Source organism: Balaenoptera physalus (assembly GCF_965194825.1).
Source record: "Balaenoptera physalus genome assembly, chromosome: 1".
In the NCBI taxonomy this organism is placed as follows: domain Eukaryota; kingdom Metazoa; phylum Chordata; class Mammalia; order Artiodactyla; family Balaenopteridae; genus Balaenoptera; species Balaenoptera physalus.
In genome coordinates, this window is record NC_138882.1 from 92,203,774 (window position 1) to 92,225,293 (window position 21,520).

General features: G+C 42.1%; 1 protein-coding gene across 1 annotated transcript in view; it reads left to right on the top strand.

The window, feature by feature from the left end:
- Positions 1-21,520, top strand: part of SPAG17 (sperm associated antigen 17) — a 352,647-nt gene that overhangs the window by 156,750 nt on the left and 174,377 nt on the right. Inside the window, exon 5 of the mRNA XM_082460586.1 lies at positions 18,793-18,924. Within this exon, the coding sequence (XP_082316712.1) occupies positions 18,793-18,924 (132 nt within the window). The remainder of the gene's footprint in view (positions 1-18,792; positions 18,925-21,520) is intronic.

Sequence of the window (21,520 nt, forward strand, 5' to 3'; positions counted from 1 at the left end):
ATATTATCCTTTATCGCTGGAGCTGCAGAGAAGCAGAGGAGAAGCTAATAACATATATATAACACAGTCACAGGCCACCACTGCTGAGGCCTACGAATTTATGAGGAGCTAGTCTTGTAGTACATTCTCCAAGATTCATTTTAGGAATATCATTGAGAGGGGGGGAAAAAAAAAAAAGGTAGATCCTATCTGGATTTAATGCAAGGGGCTAATATATTACTTTTTGTAACTAATAAAATTTCAAGGACTGACAGCAAATTTCTGATTTGCTTTTCCCCTAGTAAAATGTCTGCTTTGAATTATGCAGAAAGAATTCTTCTTCCTGCCAACTTGTTTCAAGTCCATGTGCAAAACCATCCACAGAACATTGTCAGGGGTTTCTTATAGAGGTTCATTTCAGGATTCCTCAGTCATTGGAGGAACACACACACACACACACACACACACACACACACAACACACACACACACATACGTACTCTTTCTCCTCTTTTTGGAGCAGGCAAAGGAAAATGTATTGGATCGGTCAAGTCTACGTATGGTGCTTTCCCTTTCCGAAAGCAGAGACGAAGATTAGTCATCAGATGGGAGAAAGAGGTTTTAGTGTCCTGTTTTATGTATGCAGGCCCACCCTGTGTGTAGGCGGAGAGGGCAGTTGCCGTGAGATATGATTTAAGAGGTGCTGGAAGTTCTGCCTGTCCAAAAATAGCCCCCGCAAGGCCTGGGTTCAGGCGCAGGGTCAGTAAAACCCTGGTTCAGATGAAATGAAACGGCATTTTCAGAATGCTAACCCATTATACCGTTATCCTATCAGCATGCGTTTATTTATCAGAAATAAAAGCTGGACCTTGGAGGGAATGTTCATTTGGACAGGGAGGGTAGGGGAAGGAGTTAGCAAGATCCAAGGCGCGGGGTAACAATGCGAGTCCCCAGAAGCAATTTCTGCATCACCATTGAGTGAGTTTGTTAAAACTAAACCTCTTCCACATTCATTCACTCAGTCAGTCTTTTTTGAATCAGTATTTTATGGAATGTGACGTTTTCTCAAACAGGCAATGCTTTTTGTTGGGACTTCATTAACAAGAATAATAACAACAACTCACATTTGGAAGATGCCTTTTAGAGTATAAAGTACTTTTCACACACAATGTAGATTTGATCCCAACAACCTTGTGAAGCTGACTTACATCTTATTATTCTCATGTAGCAAACGAGCAAAGAGTCTCGAAGAGGTTAAGTGACTTGCCTTGCGCCCGCAGCTGATAATGTCAGAGCCCCATGTTGGAACGCAGGCTCCAAATGCAGGCTTCACCCTGTTACTTCAAGCTCTTTGAGACACAGTCCCTACAGTCAAGGAGCTGACAGTTAAGTTTAACCTGCTTAGTAATTCACCTAAACAAAGGAGCAAACTCTCTGGGAGTTTTCTCTAGTGCTGTTACCGAGGAAGTGTTTCCCCTGGTCTTTAAGTTTCTAAAAGAACTGTGCCAAACACAGGCTTCTGCAGGCACACATTTGGCCTCAGACTTTGGATTAGACTTTATCAGTCATTCACATCATTCCCAGGGCTAAAGACATTCCCCACTTAGAACACCTGACCCCTCTGCAAAAATTGTAAAATAAATAAACCAAATTAGATAGGGAAAATACAAATACGAATTGGCAGATATTAACTTAGGATTTTCTCTAGAGCCCTTGAGACCTGGGGTTTTTTTGAGGAGATAAAAGGTTGGGGTAGAACTTGATCAAGAATGATGAAGTGACTGTAAATCTAACATTTCTGTATCAAATCACGTCTACCTTGCACCATAAGCAAACACCCACACATCTCCATCCCTTTAGGTGATGAAGCTACAGTTTTGTAGCGGCTCTAGCTCATCCCTTTTTAGCCATTTTGCACTTCATTCACTTTATACTCCTTCCTCAGTAAGTGCAAAGTGCACCGAGTTAAATAGAATTATGTAAAATTTAGACTTATATGCTCCCATTTAGCAGCCAAATAACCCTGTTCAAATGCCATCTCTTTTGTGAAATCTTCTTGGATTCCCGCAGGCAAAGTTCATCTTGCTGTGTTATATTGTGGTTATTTGTTTGTATCTGCCTCCCCCTACTTTGTAGTGAACGGCATGAGCATTAGAGGACATGTGGTATTCATCACTAAAACCCCAGCGCTCTAGGCTAGCAATCCCAAGTTATTTTGATCACATATCCCATCAGTTCAAAAAAAAAAATTAAGCGTTTGTTCCGTGTACATTGTGCGTGTGTGTATGAACATATTACAAATATCATGGAACATCCTCAAAATTAAGAATTAAAAAGGACAAAATAAAGGCAAATGCAATCAGGAGTTCTAATATTTTCCCCCTTCTTGGTGGATAGTCTTGCTCATGCCCAGGGGTGCATTTGGAGACCGAATCCACTGATTTTTGCACTTTGGCTGGACGCAATAAATGTTTGTGCAATGGGTCTGTGGAATGAGTCTCTGGCACATCAGGCACTTCCCCTGACACCAGTCACTTTCTCAATTAGTGAGCTAGTGCCAAGTGTTTTCCCAGCCTCTGAGCACACTGGCTTCGCAAGAGGAGGGCTGGCTGGCCGTCACAGGGTACCCTTTTACAAGGGACAACCTGCACGATGTTTGTGAAGGGCTTTGTGATTTGTGTGCTGATTCTTTCATTCAGCATGTATTGTATTGGTTGTTTACCACGTGCCCATCATAAAGTTAATTCCAGCCTTCAACCTAAAAGACAGATATGGAAATGAGCAGTTTATTACCATATGATAACAACAACGTTGTTAAGGGTACATTGAATGCACAGAGCAATGCCTAAATCTCTCTAAAGTTTTGAGGGAAAGGTTTTAGGAAAATGGCTAGAAAGCTGAATGGGGAATTTATGAAGTAAGGAAGGAGGAGGGGGAATTCTAGGCAGAGGAATCAGCCCAGGCAAAATCAGGCAGACATAGACAGCACGGCATAACCAGGAAATTCCAAATAGTGGGCATCCCTGAAGGATAGGAGGGAAAGTGGAAGGAGCAGCTAGGAACGAGGCCAGACAAGTGTGTCAAGACTAGGTCATAAAGGGCTTGGTGTGCCCTGCTAAGGAGTGAACACTTTATCCTTTCGGTATGGGATCCATTGAGGAATTCTGAGCTGGAAAGTAATATGAGAGGTGAAGATATTAGAATCAGCGTGCAGGAAAAATTCTGCAGGAGGATGGAAGGGTGGCACTATTAAAAACAGTCCATTGCTATATAGCATTTACATTGTATGTTTCATTTATTAGCTGTTTTATTAAAAAAGCAATACAGTACATGTTAATTGTAGAAAATTTGGGAAATGTAGAAAGAGCTTAGCCCATATATTAGTAGGGGCTTAAGTATCTGTAGACTATTCCACCATTCAGAGATGAATGCTTCTTTTTAAAAAATAGCAACTATATATACTTTCTATCATATTCTTTTCATATATTATGACATTAGCCTTTTTCTAAATCCATATACAGTGTCTATATAATAGAAAGCATGTCTCTATTCAATAATTCATTTAACCACTCCCCCTTTTGCTAAATTTAGACTGTTTACCAATAGTGAGGACCCTGATTGTTTCCTTATGAAAAATTTCAAGAAGTGTAATTACTGAGTCAAAGTATATACATCTTTGTAAAGCTCTTGACATACATTGTCAAAATGCATTCGAGATAATTTGTGCCAATTTACATTCCTTCTAACATTTCCAATTTAACCACACCCTCTTCAACATTGTATTTTTTATCTTAGTCAATTTGATAAGCAAAAATTGTAGGGTTAAACATTTAATCATATATTTTTTTTAAATTTTATTTATTTATTTATGGCTGTGTTGGGTCTTCGTTTCTGTGCGAGGGCCCTCTCCAGTTGTGGCAAGTGGGGGCCACTCTTCATCGCGGGGCGCGGGCCTCTCACTATCGCGGCCTCTCTTGTTGCGGAGCACAGGCTCCAGACGCGCAGGCTCAGTAGTTGTGGCTCACGGGCCCAGCTGCTCCGCGGCATGTGGGATCTTCCCAGACCAGGGCTCGAACCCATGTCCCCTGCATTGGCAGGCAGATTCTCAACCACTGTGCCACCAGGGAAGCCCCATAATCGTATTTTTATTGGCTGTGTTTTGTGATTACGGAATTCATGAAAGTGAAATGATTATGTAAGTTTGTTTTCGGATTTCTTGTGATAATGGGAGGGGACCCGCTGTTGTCTAAATTCAGAATGAGGAATATTTGCTTTGATTTCAAAGCAGATTTTAGATGCTGTGAGGGTTACAAAAAGGAAGAAGCCATCAGTGGAGGCCCTACCAAGCTCAAGGTGCCCTGCAGGTAAAGGACACACATGCAAGGCTGCTAATACAGGCACACCTGCAGGAGGGGACTGGATGGAAATATGAACAAGGGCCGGGGAGCGGGACCAGGGAGAATTGTCTCAGACAGGGGAATCTGGGAAGGGTTGTTGCAGGAAGGCCTTTGGTGTGAGCCCTTCCGACTGCTAAACCTCTTCTTGCCTCTTGTGTCAGTGGTCCTCAAAGTGGCAAGCCTCAAAATCACCTGCAGAGCTCATTTAAAAATGCCTATGCGAGATCCCAGCCACAGTGATGGGGATCGGGGGTGTCTTCAGGAAAGTCCAGGAACACACCTTCTCAACAAGCATCCCGGCACTCCCAAGCCTGCACTTGGAGAGACGCAGCCACACCTGTGTCCACGTGCTGCTCACGGGGCCGGGAGAAGGGCCATCGTCCCCGAAGGTGAACTCTCCTTCTGTACTCTGGCTCCCCCTCGCCACCACCCAGAACAGGACAATGGCCCCACTTATTCTCCTCCTCCCATTCTCCATTGCCCAGCATTCATGCATCCATCCATTCTTTCACTTTTGAGCACTTGTGCCAGGCACTGTTCCCAGAGCTGGAGAAACAGAAGTACCATTGAAGGCCCTTGCCTTTAGGATATTTACATTCTCCAATCTGTTGAGTTCTGCCAAAGTAACAGTGATCTGAGAAGGGCCAGAGAATGTTCATGCTTTGCTCATTCCCCTGCTCTTCAAGGCAGATGGTACTGCCTGACTGCCCACTTCTTTGTCTATAGCCTCTGAGCAAATCAGAATACCTCTGATCAACATACATGCCTCTAGCGCTAGGAGCAAATGACAGTCAAACAAAGCTGGAGGCGGAGGGTACAGAGTGTAAGCCCTGAAATACACATTCAAGGGTTTTGAGGTTTGCCATGCGTTACCAAGACATCTAAGAAAGCCTGGAGTTTTTGCTGCATAAAATCAGTCACTGAAGATAAATGAAACGCCAGGACTCAGAAGGAGACCTCTATACATCTGATCATGTCTCTTACCTGCTTAAAGCACTGTGTCTCCTTATCACTTTCAAGATAAAATCCAAATTCCTGTAGTATGTTATTTGAGCAGCTGGTGGTCTCACCCCTGCTTACGTCTTCAATGTCAAGTTTCCCCTAATTCTCTCCCCTCCCCGTCCCCCCACCTGCCACTCTTGGCCCCCCACACCCATCGAGTGCTTTCAATCACTCTCAGTTTCCGGAATACACAACTGTTCTATGGGCTAGAAAGACTGGGGAAAGCAAAGCAAGGTATAAAGTCAGACTAATGACACTATCACCTTAGCTCTTACAGTCTCAGAATGGTTCGCCTTGAGAACTTGCTATCTTAGGGTGACCAACTGTCCTGGGTGCCAGAGACTTTCAGTTTTAGCACTGAAAGTACCAAGCCCTAGGAAAACCCTCGGTTAGTCATCCTAGAGTCAATATGTAAATGACCTTTGCCCCAGTTCTTAAACTCAAGGGTATTTAAGAATCTCTAGAATGCTTGTTGAAACTTTATGCTCCTAGAACCTCACCTCCAGAGATTGATTTGGTGGTTCTGGGGGTAGATCCCTGGTAATCTGTATCTTTAACTAGGGTCCCAGGGATTATGGGGCAGGTGGTCCACAGGGCACACAGAGGAACACTTATGGGAAACTAGGCAGCATTCGTCTGCGCACAAAGGGCTCTCCCAGTAGCCAGCCAGGAGACATCAGTACCCTGTATGCTTCCTCTGAGTCCAAGAGATTGGGAGAGGACACGGGAAACTTAAAAAGCAAGCCTCTTTAGGGGACAGGTTTGGAATCGATTGAAAGTTAGGAGGCAGCAATAGCCTTGAAGAATACTGTCCACAACCAAGCTAGAGAAACACTACACCTTTTTTATAATTGCAAAGGAGTAGAGTTTTGAGGGGGAAAGAGGAGACAGTTGACACACTGAATACATTCTTTGCCCAGCAGGACATTAGCAGAAATCCCACTCCAGGCTGTCCTCTGAAATGAGCAGCTTGGTGACTCTATATTTTAGAAAGATAGATATAAAAAATTAAGCAAGATAGATGCACATTACTAAGAACAAGGGACACAGCGGTGCTGATACTATGTGAGTTAAGTACGTTAGTATGAAAGGCCACCAAAGAAGCCAGAAAGCAGTGGCTCTCAAACCTCGAGTACATCAGGATCACCTGAGGGCTTGTTAAACCACAGACTGCTGGGCCCACCCCCAGAGCCTCAGATGCAGCAGGTCTGGGCCGAGCCCAAGAATTCGCATAACTAACAAGTTCCCAGGTGATGCTGATGCTGCTGACCTGAAAGACACATAATCACTGGTTTTTAAAAAAAGTCCCTATTAGTTTGAAGGCATGAATCTCACCATATCGGTACCAGCTTGGTCACCTTACTTCTAAATTCACCAGAAAAAAATTACAACTGGCTTAAACAAAAGGGAGTGTACTGGCTTGTGTAACTAGAAGTCTAGACAGGTTTTGGGGTCAGCTTAGCCCACAGGCTCCAGCCCCACTAGCTGCATCTGTGAGGAACGACCCTTCCTCCATCTGTGTGGCGGCTCCAGCTTCCTATGGAGGTGGGATGGCTGCAGCCTCTTCCGAAAGCGTCAGGACTGAGGAAATGGGATCCGGCAACCCCAGGAGACCACTCCTCACGTCCCACTGGCCTGAACTAGGTCACAAGCTCATCCGGAACCAATCCTGGACCAGGGAGGTAAGGATTATTTCTAGTGCAAAGGGGTCCACCCCTGGAGCTGCAAGTCCCCAGAGGCACACAAGCCGATTGGGAGAGGGGTGAACGCCTAAAAACAGTCAGATTCTTCCAGAAAGGAAGGAAGGTGTGGGTGGGGCCCCCAGCAAACTCCAGTCTAGGAAGTGGAACGTAGAATCTAACTAAATGGCAAATGACTCACCTAGTGGTCTGGCGTTGGGGTGCAGGAAGTTCGGGGACCAGCCGTACTCAGATATCTAGGCCAGTCAATGACTAGCAGGGTATCAGTCACTGGACTCAGACTGAGGCAGGATTTTAGGGGAATGGTCTAGGATCGAAGGAGAAGATGACTAGGAAAGGAAGGTGGATGCCAGCCTGAGTTTCTAAGTTTCTAAGACATGAGTTCAGGCCAGGGGACGAGAGACAGATGAAGTACAGGGGAGGTAACTTTTTACCTTCACCCTTTTAGGCTTCTTCTCGGCAGGGTCCAAGAATTAAATTGATGTTGGACAGATGGACAGGAGAAAAGCATGCAAATTTGCGTACATTTTACCTGACACAGGAGCCCTCGTAAGGAAATGAAGCCCCACTCCCAAAGAAATGGCAAGAACTATGGACCTTTATATTGGGTTGAACAGAGAGAGGCAGTGTGGAAAAGTAGGTAAACTATGTGCGGAGGCTAAAGGAAGTTAAGAATTATTTTAGCAAGGTCTTCGTGTATAGAATTCTCTGTGTCAACTTCTGGTCCTCAGTGACGATGATGTTAATTTCCTTCTGGTACAGGGAGGGCATCTTTCACATGGAAGCTTTTATCTCCGGTTTTCGTGAAGAAAAAGGGAGATTAGAATGCCCTTCTTGCATCTGCCGTTTTTCAAGTGCCTTTAGTTCAGAATAATCCTTATGCCAAAGTGGCACATTCTGCCACCTTTCAGAGCTATTTTAGGATCTGAGGGGTCTCAGATCCCCACTAGGTCTCAGGAAAAAAAAGAAGCACAGCTCTCTAGAGTGGAGGCACCAGGTAAAGACAAAACTGATAAGAGAGTCAAGAGTATTTAAACATAAAAAAAAAAAAAGCTACAAAGCTAAAAAGCTCTACATCCCTCCAGCTAAGATGGGGACTGGGTATAGAAACTGGGGAGGGGCTGGGATACTAGGTGGGAGCCCGGTAGCTCCATTTCAGGGGTGAAAAGGCTTCTGTGAGGCCACCGAATATGGTGATGAGGAGTAGGACCTTGGAACTAGGTGGCCTGAGTTCAGATCCCACAGCTACTACTTACTTGTGATCACCAGGCCTCAGTTTCTTTATCTATAAAATGGGGTGATGAGTCCCCACCTCGGAGGGAAGGTGAGAGTTAAATGAGGTAGACTATCTAAAGTGCAATCCTTAGATTATTTTAGTGCCACTGTTGGAACAGTCCTTATCTGGCACAGTGTGTGCTATGTAGCTGCTTATGTGTTACTTATTTAGCCTGAGAACCTACTGCTACTTGCAGTCTACTCCTAGACCTTTGTGATGGTAGCTATGAATATTGGAAAACACCCAACTTCAAGTCAAACAAGAAATAACCCCAAAAGCCATTTTAAATTTATTGAATGACATGTGCATCGATTCTATGCGGGGTTGGAGACAGATGAATCAGATCAGGATCAGCTCTTCCAAGCTCCTAGAGATTACAAACCCTGCACACAAATAATTCCAAAACAAGAGAGCCAACTCCCTTAGGGAAGTTTCAAAAAGTCATAAGGTTGTTCAGTTGTAGCTTTCATGACAAGCTGAAAGAACCAAGAATGACTTCAGAGGGGTGGGGGCATCTTGGGACTGAGGAAAAGAGCTTGATCTAAAATAAAAAAAGGATTACCATGATAATAGAATCATATGCTACTAATATACACCTAAAGCTAATATATATCTGAACTTTCTATATCATCCTTCCCCATATTATCACATTCAGCTTCATGTGCCTTTATTTTGTGGGTATACAAAAACCCAAATGCTACTTAAAAAAGGAAAGGTTTAGGGACTTCCCTGTTGGCGCAGTGGTTAAGAATCCGCCTGCCAGTGCAGGGGACATGGGTTCGATCCCTGGTCCGGGAAGATCCCGCATTCCATGGAGCAACTAAGCCTGTGTGCCACAACTACTGAGCCTGCGCTCTAGAGCCCATGAGCCACAACTACTGAGCCTGACCGCCACAAGTACTGAGGCCCATGCATCTAGAGCCCGTGCTCCGCAACAAGAGAAGCCACGGCAATGAGAAGCCCGTGCACCGCAACAAAGAGTAGCCCCCGCTCGCCGCAACTAGAGAAAGCCCGCGCACAGCAACAAAGGCCCAATGCAGCCAAAAATAAATAAATAAAAAATAAATAAATTTAAATTAAAAAAAAAGGAAAGCTTTTGCTTTTTCCTTCTTTGGAAGAATAAGTCCAACAAACGTTTCTAAGATAAGTCCTGTGCTTTTTGACATGAGCATACTAGATGTTCAAAATGTACCTCTCCCTTGGAAAATTCATCACATTTCAAATTATACATGTCTGTTAAAGCATAGATCTGTTCTACCTTCTACGTATTTGTTATTGCTGCTTCTGAAACTTCCTTATGGCCCCAAAGAGGTCTTAATCCCTGTCAAATGTTATTATGTTACCGACTTTTATATAGTCTTGAAAGGGGTTGTTTATTTAGTTTCAGTGACTCCTTGTTACTGCCAAATATTATTTCATTTCAGCCCAGATGTAAGGGGTCCAATGACTGGAATTATTTCACAGCCCTGACATTGTCGAGAGATGGATACCAGTTTAATTATGGACAGCTGAAAATGATCCAGGAGTCACCTGCTCTGGATATTTATCATCATTACGAACTTCTCACCAAGCTGTTGTCTGAGCCTTTTCATAACGTTCCATTTGCGTTCGACAGACAGGATGACCTACATGGAACCCAGATCTTCTGTCACCTTGAAATTGATGTAGGGACAGCTTCATATTGCTTGATTATTTTCTTTTCCTCTGCTCAAAGTGAGAAAATATGTTTCAGTCATTCCTATTCTTTTTCTTTCCTCGTCTCTCTCCATTGCCTTCTCTCACTGCTACCCTGCTCCTTCCAGCTGTTTTTCCAATTATGCCTCATTGGAAATTATTCATTACTTAAAGAATGTGCACTGGATAGACTAGACACATAAAGGATCAAGCAATGCAATGACTGCAATGTAGTTGGCACCCAGTAAATGCAGGAGGAATGAAGGAGGGAAGAGAGTGGAGGGAACAGGAAGGGACGCTGAGGAGTTTCAGAACACTCAGATCATTACTCTGTCTCATTTTAGAAGAAATTAAGAATAACAGGGCTTCCCTGGTGGCGCAGTGGTTGAGAATCTGCCTGCCAATGCAGGGGACACGGGTTCGAGCCCTGGTCTGGGAAGATCCCACGTGCCGCGGAGCAACTGGGCCTGTGAGCCACAACTACTGAGCCTGCACGTCTGGAGCCTGTGCTCTGCAACAAGAGAGGCCGCGATAGTAAGAGGCCCACGCACCGCGATGAAGAGGTGGCCCCGCTTGCCGCAACTAGAGAAAGCCCTTGCACAGAAACGAAGACCCAACACAGCTAAAAATAAATAAATAATAAAAATAAAGGAATTCCTTTAAAAAAAAAAGAATAACAGACTTCCTCCTCTCCCCCTCCCAGAATACACTGCACCATGATGGAATCTGTTTTACACCTTTTCTTTTTATCTCTGCTTTCCCTAAATGCATCTTGATCTGTCCTTGTCAGAGCAGAGAAAGGGTTAAATGAAAGGAACCAGGTTACCACCAGCTGATAATAAATTAAGGTTCCCCTTCTGCCTGCCCAAATGCACATCGCTCCACCATTACTTTTGTCTTTCTCCCAGCCTGAGCTGAAAGGTCTTCAAGAATTCCAATCCTGCCCTGGATGTAAGCATAACAACAGTAAGAGCTCACTTTAGTGAGGGTTTACTGTGCATAGACCATTCCATGCTAAGTCTTTTTATGTGTTTCTTCATGCGGTGCTCGATACAGTCTTGTGAGATCAGCACTCTTCATATTCTCTTTCTGTACATCAGTGGTTCTCAGCCAGGGACAGTTTTGTCCCCCAGGGAAATTTGACAATGTCTGGAGACACCTTTGGTTGTCACAGTGGGGTAGCCAGGGATGTGCTAAAAGCATCCTCTAGTGCATGCAAAAACCTCCTGCAATAAAGAATTAGCTGGCTCAAAATGTCAATATTGCCACTGTTGAGAAACCCTGCTGTAGCTTAAAAAGCTGAAGTTTAAAGGAGTTGAGTAACTTTCCCAAGGCCACCCAGTGGTATTTGAGAAGACTGGAATACAGACGCAGCCTGTGCTTCTGCTCTACGCTGCCCGTGAGTAGTTACGGCTTCAGCAGCTGGTTCATCATCCCTTGTACCAGAGGACCTAAAATTCCCAACAGGAATCTTTTCCTATGAGGGCATCTCCATATGTCACTTTTCAGTCACTTGAAATCACCTGCTCATCCATCCTTTTCATCAAATATGCAGAATCAGTCCCATCTAAAGCAGCCCTTCACTCTAAACATTGAAAATTTTGTGAAAAACACACTTGTACATACACACACACACACACACACACACACACTAGGGCAATACTTCCTCTGACTTTGTCATTTTATAAGCAGATATAGCGTATATAAGACAAAAGCAGAATGCATAAGCAACAAACTTTGAAGATGGCATATATAGTTACAGTTTGATGAATAGATTATACATATTTAATCTGACATGTGTTTAATGATAAACATAAGCACTTGTGTTCTGCAGAATAATTAGCTAAAAATGGTAAACAGCAGTATTACTTTTAAGGTGTCAATCAAAGATGTTAGTATTCTTCTCTTTTTATTAATTCTTCAGTATCTACAATCTCAGTTTTGCCAATGTTTTGAGAAACTGAGTATCTTTTAATAATCTTAATCATCCCCAAAGGCAGCTACCAAAACACACATACTCTTGCGCAGACATGCACACACAGGCACATGCATGTCTGTGCACAGTCTCGTGGTCACACACAGTCACACACCACATAGCCACACACACTTGGACACAATCACACACAGACAAGTACCAGGTCTTACCCCCCAGAGCAGTTTCCTTTGCCTTTACTCCTGCCTCACAATACAGAGCTGCTGTCTCACCGGTTTTCTGCCCCACCTACCCATTCACCCTCTCTGATGCTTCTCCTCTGACAGTAATCTGAAGGGTATTTCCATTTTCCCTTCAGAGCCCTTCCTCTGAATGACCTAGCCCTGGTGTATAAGAGCAACTTCAGGCAGTGAAACTTGGAGTTGGATGCATGGGAAACTAGTCATGGCCGCAAGACTGCTGTCATACTGCAGCCTCCCAGTGCCACAAAGGTGAAACCATATTTATCTTCAGAGCCAGCCTTAGGCATTGCAAGCTTTCAGGTTAGAGAGAATAGCTACCTCCCGTCCTAAGTTCTCAAATGCCACATCTGTGACTTATTGCTTGAAATTCTATCATCAGTTGCTAGTCCCTTTCATTCTATAAATAAGGGATAAAATTTTATAATACAGCTTACTCACTGGTATGAGTAAAATTCATTCAAAGTGAGTTACCAAGTTAAATCTTTTCTATTTTAGCAGCAGGAGGGATTTAGAAAGAAAAAAGGTGCTCTGTATCTTCCTGAATTTTGCCTTGGACCAGCCCTGCTTATCCTCACCTATACAAGGGCACATTTCTTAAATGACCAGGAAAAAATGTCTTAGCCTGGAAGTCACAGATTTCCATTACCTTTCACTGTGTAATATCTGAGTGCACCATTACTATTTTATAAGGCATGTAAGCATTTCCTACATTAATAAACTTTGCCAAGGATGGTGCCAAATAGGATATCTTTCCTTTCAGTTTTGGCATAAAATCTAAGGGACAAAGTGATGGGATGATTAAACAAACATTATTTTATTTTATATATTGAAGTATAGTTGATTTACAGTATTGTGTTAGTTTCAGGTGTACAGCAGAGTGATTCAGTTATATATATATATATATATATATATAACTGAATCACTTTTCACTATCACACAGACATGTTCTGACCAAAACAGGAGCCACTAGTTACATGTGGCTATTTACGTTTTAATTTAATCCATTACAAAATAAAATTAAAACTTCAGTTCCTCAGTCACACTAGCAATATTCAAGTGCTCAATAACCACGAGTGGCTGGTGGCTACTCTTTTGTACGCTACAGGTAAAGAACACTTCCATGATCACAGGAAGATCTGTCAGCAGTGATATAGACAAAGAAAAGTTGGAGAATATCCAGCGTTAATGCGGGCGGTGGGGAAACAGACCCTTTCGTATAGTGGTGGTGGAAATAAAAATGCTGCTAACTTTTCAAATGTCAATTTGGAAGTATCAATAAATATTTAAAATACACATGCACTTAGTAGGAAAAAACCCTGAAATTACCTAAATGTCCATCAATAGGAAACTGGTTATAAATAAATGACCAAACACCCATACAATAGGAGGTTATGCCAATAATTTAAAAATACATGTGTAAACAATACGTGTCAGCACAGAAAGCTGTCCTAGATAACTTTTTTTTAAAAACATATTTATTTGGGCATACTTTAATGCTTAGTTTTAGAATATAATTTCAAGAAACCCAAATATAATGTTATACGCTGATTTTTACCTTAAGATTGGCATGAATTCTATTAACATTCATAATTACATTTATGCAAAGACTATTGATACATGAAGACACATAAACACATACACAGCTACCTTTGGGCTATGAGTAATAAATGGGCTCTTCTCTCATACAGAGGTGTCCTAGATAACTTTGGATGTAAAAACACAAACCACTTGACAATATGAAAGTGTGATACTATTTGTATTAAAATATAAAAAGATATACATATATGTCTATATATGCATAGGAAATTACATAAGGATACACAAGAATTGGTTAATGGAATGCAGGAGATTGGGGAAGCATTTTCTTTTCATTGTACTTCCTTCTGGTACTGCTTGCGCTTTTTACCATGATGAGGAACTATTGCACTTGGTCATATATTAAGGAAATGAGAGAAACAAAAGAATGTGGTACCAAATGAATGAATGAACGAACGAACGAAGAAAGAAACAAAGCGAATTAGATCTGCATGTCAAAAACCTGTTTGCTCAGCCCTAGGCTAGTTCGGACTGAGCCAAGTTTATGGATTCTGTTCCTATTTGCTGAGGTCTTTACATATCCAAACCAATCCTAAGTCATTGACCCAAGAATAATGGGTTAAATGTGAAATCATATCTTATGCATTGTTGCAGCTACTGTAACAAATACCATGGACCCTCAAGGAGGGCCCTGAAACCAAAAGACTTTTAGGAAAAATGGTGACTATATTTGGAGTTCCTGGAGGAAAAGCCTTTCCTCATCCCATCCCTCTCCCATCATCCTTCCCTTCTCTGCCCCACATAACCACACCTTTCCCTCTCCTCCACCACCTCTTTTCCCTGGTTTGTTCCAGGCAAGAGAAATGCAGATCCAAAATCTTTACCCTTCCTCAGAACTCACCTGGATTGAACACGCAGCAGGTTAAGCAGCGATTCAAGCTGTTCCTTGTGCCTCGTTGTAAGCACACCGGGGAAGCCAGGCAGCAGACCTGCAGACCTCATGGAAGTCCCATCTATCTATCTATCTAACTATCTATCTATCTATCTATCTATCTATCTATCTATCTATCTATCTATCTATCTATGTATCATGTATACACATACATATATGTATGCATATGTGTTTATATGTCTGTGTGTTTATATGTCTGTATATATACATGCACTTGTGCACACACATACATTTGGTTTTCATGGGAATCTGTGGAACAGTGCTAAGTGTTTGTCCCAACCGATGCCGTGCTTACTACTAATGTGGGGAGGATCCACAGAGAGGAGGATGGAAGAGGGGAAGGGAGGGCATTAGTGTCTGTGGGTGGGCCTGATCCCCAGGCAAGGAAAGAATTTGCTTCATTTGGTGTATTTTTGTTGCATCAGATCATTAGATAGTAAATAGGACATAAGTCTTTGAATCAGGTCAGTGATAAAGAGAGAAATGTTTTTATTTCTTAGTGTGCTCAGAATCACAAACTTCCGAACAGACAAAGGGCATCCACCCTCAAAATAAAATCTTTACAGTCGTGTCTTCCTGCCTCAGCTGCACTCTTGGATGCTAAATTTCCTCCTACACCAGTCTTTCCCAGAACTAAGCACCTCGGGTAGCTTGGCCTGGATGTCCCCCCAGCCCTGGCAGGCCCCGAGGCCTGGCCTGAGTAGGTCCAGGAGACATGTACAGGCCTCGTCTGGGAACAGTTTTTCTCCATTTAATAAGTCTCATTTGCCCATAAGATGTATTTTTTAAGTTTCTGACTCATGCCAGGATCATTTATTTGGTATTTTGGCTTGTTGAGTACCCAGGTTTTAACCCACTTAGGGCTGTTTTTCTGCCTAGTTCTGGAAACTTTGGGGTTTGTCTAATTACTCCTCAACCCTGATCAGCTCACAGCTCCCTTTTTCTCTTGTATCCCTCATCCTCCCAAGACCTACTGCCCTTGTCGGCTTGCCTCCCCAGCACACAGGCACACAGACACACACAGAGACACACAGATGCACAGACAGACACACAGAGACATACAGATACACAGACACACAGACACACAGATACACAGACACACAGACACACAGATACACAGACACACAGACACACAGATACACAGACACATAGATACACACAGACACACAGAGATGTACAGATACACAGACACACACAGAGACGTACAGATACACAGACACACACAGAGACACACACACACACACACACACGGACTAGATACCGGACAAGTAACCCTTACAATGCTGGAAGGTTGAAGATTTGATTATTATCTCAGTTAATACGAGTAAGGTAAGGGAAGGGAAGCCTTTCTGGAATGTCACGTGAGAAGCTGCACTACCTCTTAAAATCTGTGTCTTCTGCAGATGATTTTTCTTCCCTCAAAGACGTATCCTTCAAACAAAGGCCCTCTAAGGATTTGTTTTTCATCGGAGCCCAAACTACTGGCTGTTGACTGGCTGGAAGTGTGAACTAGGGGGTGTGAGAAGAAAGACTTTTCAGTAGAAATTCACTTATAAACATTTTTCTTTTTCTGCCTCTCCTGGAGATGACCCACATTCCATTAAAAAATTTCAGTCTAAGATGTTTTTCAGCAGACTTTCATTTACATTAATTATCCCAAGGATTCACATTACCATTCCCTTTGAGAGAAGCACAGAGAGAAAATGGCATGCGTGGGAGTCAAACCTCCTCCGAGCAACTTCCTCTGAGAAGGACAAGCGTGCCGGTTTCTGCCATTGCCACAGTGCCACGTGCAGCGCTGTGCCCTTCTCCGGGGCTGTGGGCATCGGCACTGAGTCTGCTTCCGACTGGGCCGCCCTGGGCTGCTCAGGGAGGAGGGAGCGTCCTCCGGGCTCGCCCCGCCACTGCTCTTACTGGCTCTGTGTCCATGAGATCACGGGTGCCCAGCTATTCCTAATCTCCCCATTTCACAGTAGGGTATCATTCTTATTTTGAGGCTGTGCCAGATTTTTGTTTTAAACCCAGCTCTCTACAGACAGTTTTCGATTGACCAGAAATAACATTTATGGCCCGCAAAACACCTTTCTCTTGGGACATTTTGTTGTGCTTTGAGTACATTTTAACACAGTGAGGTAACATTCGTAGCCTAATAGGTACATGGGGATAGAAAACAACTCCAGAGACATCCCATCCATCACCGTGACGGCAGGCAGGCTTCACCCACACCACCCGAGACATAGGTAAATATCCTGTTTTCACAGGTCATCAGGAAAAGAGACCCAGTCCAGTGTTGACTTCCCTTCAACGCTGTCATTATATTTGTATCACAGGGAGACGCCCCATACTAGACTGCTATGAGCTTCGAAACTCAAAGCTGTATATTTTGAACCAGATGTCACAGAGAAGCCTGATAGTCGACACACTGTTTAGCTGGTATTGAAAAATCACATTTCAAACCAAATACACCTACCCTTTGAGGCTGGACCCAATCGGACAGCTTTCATTTTATGTGTGACTGTCCGTCCCCTTAGGATTCCCTTCTCTCTTGAGTCTGGTCATCATTAAGTGGTGAGAGTCTACAGGTGTACCCTTATGTTTTCCAGCTCCCAGAAATCACAGCCACCATGTCCCTTTCCCTAAATCGTGTTAGCAGGAGCAGAACTGCCATAAAAAGCAAAGAGCTCTGTTTCATGGAGGGTGTTTGCTTAGACACATGCAAAGCTTTCTGACATTTGGTTTGTTCCTTTGGTTTTTGGAAACGGCAGCTTTAAAGGAGTCCTTTCCCTGGCTTTTCCCTCCTGCGTTGCAATGCAGGAAACCCCGATGTGGTCTCGAGGCGGTCCGATTACATTTTGGCATATGATAATCCACAGGGCCATCTGCAGTTAGAAGCAAAATAGCCATCTCCCTTTCTTTCAGCTATTTCCCTTGGCAAAGTGAAAAGTCATAAGGAACCGGATTGGTCAGGAAAGCCCTAGACCAAGGGCTGGTATGAACCTCAGACAAGACGCAGCCCGATGAGATGCAGTGTGCGCCGTCATTATCTGAGACTGAGGCTGTGAAATTGACACCATATGCGCCCGGAGGAGTAATTGCACCAAGGGGGGGAGAAAAGCAACATGTCAGGACATTTTAGTAACACCTAATTCATCCCGAGGCTATAAATAAATCTGATGCTTGCTTGAAAACAAAAGTCGAAAAACAGTTTGACTAGATTACTTTTGTGACAGTGCTTCTGGCCGAGGTGAACTTTATTAGGGAGACAACATGAAGAAAGAGAAATACATAACAACTTCTTACGGTATATTTTACATGATTTTATTTTTTATTTTTTTGCAGTAAATAAAGTGGTTATAGGGCTCCAAGGAAAAGGGCCCAGATGTTAGAGAAGTTGTGTGAAATTCAGAGGAAACAAGCTGTAAAAAATGCAGTTATAAAACAGGCTGTCAGTGCCACACATCTGGACAATACAGCTGTATGTTCCTAGTGGCTGTCGTCACCCAAAGAAAACTCAGTAACCTTATTTCACCCCAATTAGGCTGCATACCAACAGGATCAACCTTAAATTACAAGGGGGTGGGGGAGCAGCGTTCGCAGGGCGCCTCTGTGTCAAACAGCTTTTATCTTTCATGTGAATTTGGTCACCAAGAAATGAAAGACTGCTAACATAGCCATTTCCATTTTTATAAAACCCTATTTAATTTATAGCGTCCTAAGAAGTCAGGGTTTGACAGTTTGGACTATTGGCTGTGCCAAACAACAGACTTTCTGTAGCATGAAACTGACCTACCGGTCATCCTAACACAGAGCTCCACCTGTCTTTCCTCCACCCATGTTTGGGAGTCTGAGTCTAGCACCATCATGGGAAGCACTTATTGGAAAAAGTTCATTTTCAGACAACCCAATCTACTTAGAGTAGAGGGTAAATGCCTCTCTTTATGGCATTGGGGCATTTTTCCCTAATTTTTTTGGCCCGCAATGAGGCACCTTTGCGGCAAGACAAATATTACAAAACTCAAAATACCATTTCATCTTTTCATCACTGGCAGACATGCCAAAGGTTATAAAATGCCACTTTCCTAATAATTGTGTTTCTTCATAGGTTTTAACGGCAGCAAAAGCAATTATGGACAGCGGAGAGAAATTCACCTTACCACTGATAGGGAAACTCTTGAAATTTCAGCTTCTCCAGGTTAAATTGAAGGACCAACAGCGACGGGAAAAGGAGAAGAAGGTACTGGGAGGGCGATGGTGGGTTTTCTAAAGACGGCAAGGAGTGAGTGAACTGCAGCCAGGTTCTCTGGGGCACTTCCTCTCTCCGTAAGCCTGCCACGATGTGTTACCTAGCACATTTAACTGTTGCCTCGACGTTTTAGGGAAAAGCCTATCCAAAGAGCTGTTGGAGGAATTACATTTTCTCAAAGACAAACCCATTAAAAATAAGTGCTCCTATGCAGAAATGTGACAGTATCCCAGGGCACGTGGCTGAGGTTGTTTTTATGGTAGTCTATTTATATGTTAGGAACAAATTAGGGGACCAAATGAGAGACACAGAGTCAGGAGAAGTAAACATAAAAAGGTGAGAAAACCCCACAAAGTCAGGGTCTAACTATTTTACATATTTTACATGATATTCAACAGGAGTACCTATTAAAATAATGGGCTACATCTGCACCTTCCTAATAATCTAAATATTTCAGCAGCGCTCCATTACTTCTACTCCTATATTATATACCTGCTTATTTCTTCATGTGTAGATTTTTCGTTTAATTTGCCTATGGAAATCAATCTGTGTGTTTTCCAAAGATTTGTATTTTTCATCTGAAAAAATATTTTAAAATAGTTTTAGCAAAGTGATGCCAGTTTCAAGTCCATTTGCTATTTAACCTTAGTCAAAATGAGAGATGTTTTTCTTATTTTCCAAATCATGCTGAAATATTTTTGGAAAGCCAAATGCTTCTGTATGTACATGTGTAATGTGTATGTGTGCGTGTGTATGTATGAAATGGATTTATAAGTAAATTGTTTCTTTATGCCTCTAAGTGGGAGAGGCAAAACCAAGTCATGGAAGAAGAAAGAGAAAAGTGAACATGTTCCAATAATACCTACTTCCTCTTTGTAAGAACCCCCCAAATCTGGCTTTCCTATTTGAATTGAACTCTTGACAGGGTAACTGTAGAAAAAAATAATAATGCCACCTTAAATTTGTAATATAGGGCTTTATGTTTTTCAAAGAGATTCCGCATTTAGCATCTTACTAGGGTGGTGTATATTGTCCCCAGAAAAATTCTACTTATTTGAAAATAGTTGATGGTATAGTTTTCCATCTATACGAAGCTCTTTTCAACGTATACAGGAGATTCATACCTTAAAAAATACTCAGGGACGTTAAGACTTGGCAGAAGAAAAATTGGAAAATTTGAAACTAGTATAGAAAGATCTTTTCTTGTCTTTTTAAAATTCAAATGTCACATGGGAATCTGAATTACAAAAAGTAGACTGTGAGTCCTGCAAAAATTCTTGCACCTTGTGTTTGCTTTGTGCTTTCCCACAGCACCTACAAATATACATAACACATTAAGAGTGTCAATTTCTTTGTTTGCCACCTGCTTTAAGTCGGTAATTGTTTGTAATAGGAGTAGGTTTTAGATTTCAGTTAACAAATTTTAAGTAACAATAAATGGAATATCCTGGCAACCGAGGAAACGTTTTTAAAACTAACAGTATAAAGATATTTCTGCACTGTTACTTTGCTCAGCATTTTTTTTTGAAATGTGAACAATATAATACAGTTATGAGATTCTGAAGATACGGAAATAATCTTTATTTGTTGAAAATTCAAGAGTCTTAAGGAATTGGGAGTTGAATTTTAGATTTATAAAAATAAAAAAGTAATAGATGCATAAGAGGACTCTTTGAGCAATTAAGAGCCAGCAATTACATAATCTAATTTGATGTCTTCATTAGATTGGGTTCCCAAAACACCAGCCCCAAATCTCTGAGTTGCAACCACACGAGTCAGTACTAAATAAATTGATGAAAACTGATTGGAAGGGAGAACTCTCCAGAAAAATATTCTCGGTAAAGGCAAGACTAAGGGAGTTGTTGGAGGGATGATATAATCTGTGTTCATTTCAACAACACTGCCCAGCAGGTCATTTGGAACAACGGAGGTTAATGCTTCTCAGCCAGGGAGTTTAGCAGAAAGCAAAATAAGTATAAAGTATGTAAAACTGACACCACGCTGTGGTTTAGAAAATGGAAAAAAAGGAAAGAGGACTTTACCCAATTTCTTCCTCTTTCTGAACCCCGGGTGAGATTCTGAGATTCCTGCAAAGGGAGTGACTGTCTCTTCGGCTTTTTAACATCAACATGAGATATATGTGGTTGCTTTCTCTCAAATACTAGTTATATGTCTACATCTGTACAACCCAGAGTGTTTTGTATCTTCTCTGTTGAATTTTTGGAATTGAATTTTTAAAAATGAATGCTTGAAAAATATCCATAGCAGTAATTACAGAAAATACTAGGGAGACGGTGAGGACAAAAGCTACTAATATGAGTACGTCCTTGTCCTTTTAACCCAATGGAAAAAAATGTAATGTATACTACATATTTGATTCTGTTTTAACCATCAAAACTTTTCTTAAGAATATAGTTACAATAGCCAGATACAGTGAAAATATCATTATTTTAGATTCCACTAATTTTAATAATTTATAACACTTTAGTCCGGGCTATGCTTAACATTGCATTTGCTTTGTCCATGAAGAAAGTTTGCTGGATAATTAATATTATAAAAAATAACACAAGGAAGATATTTCTTAGAA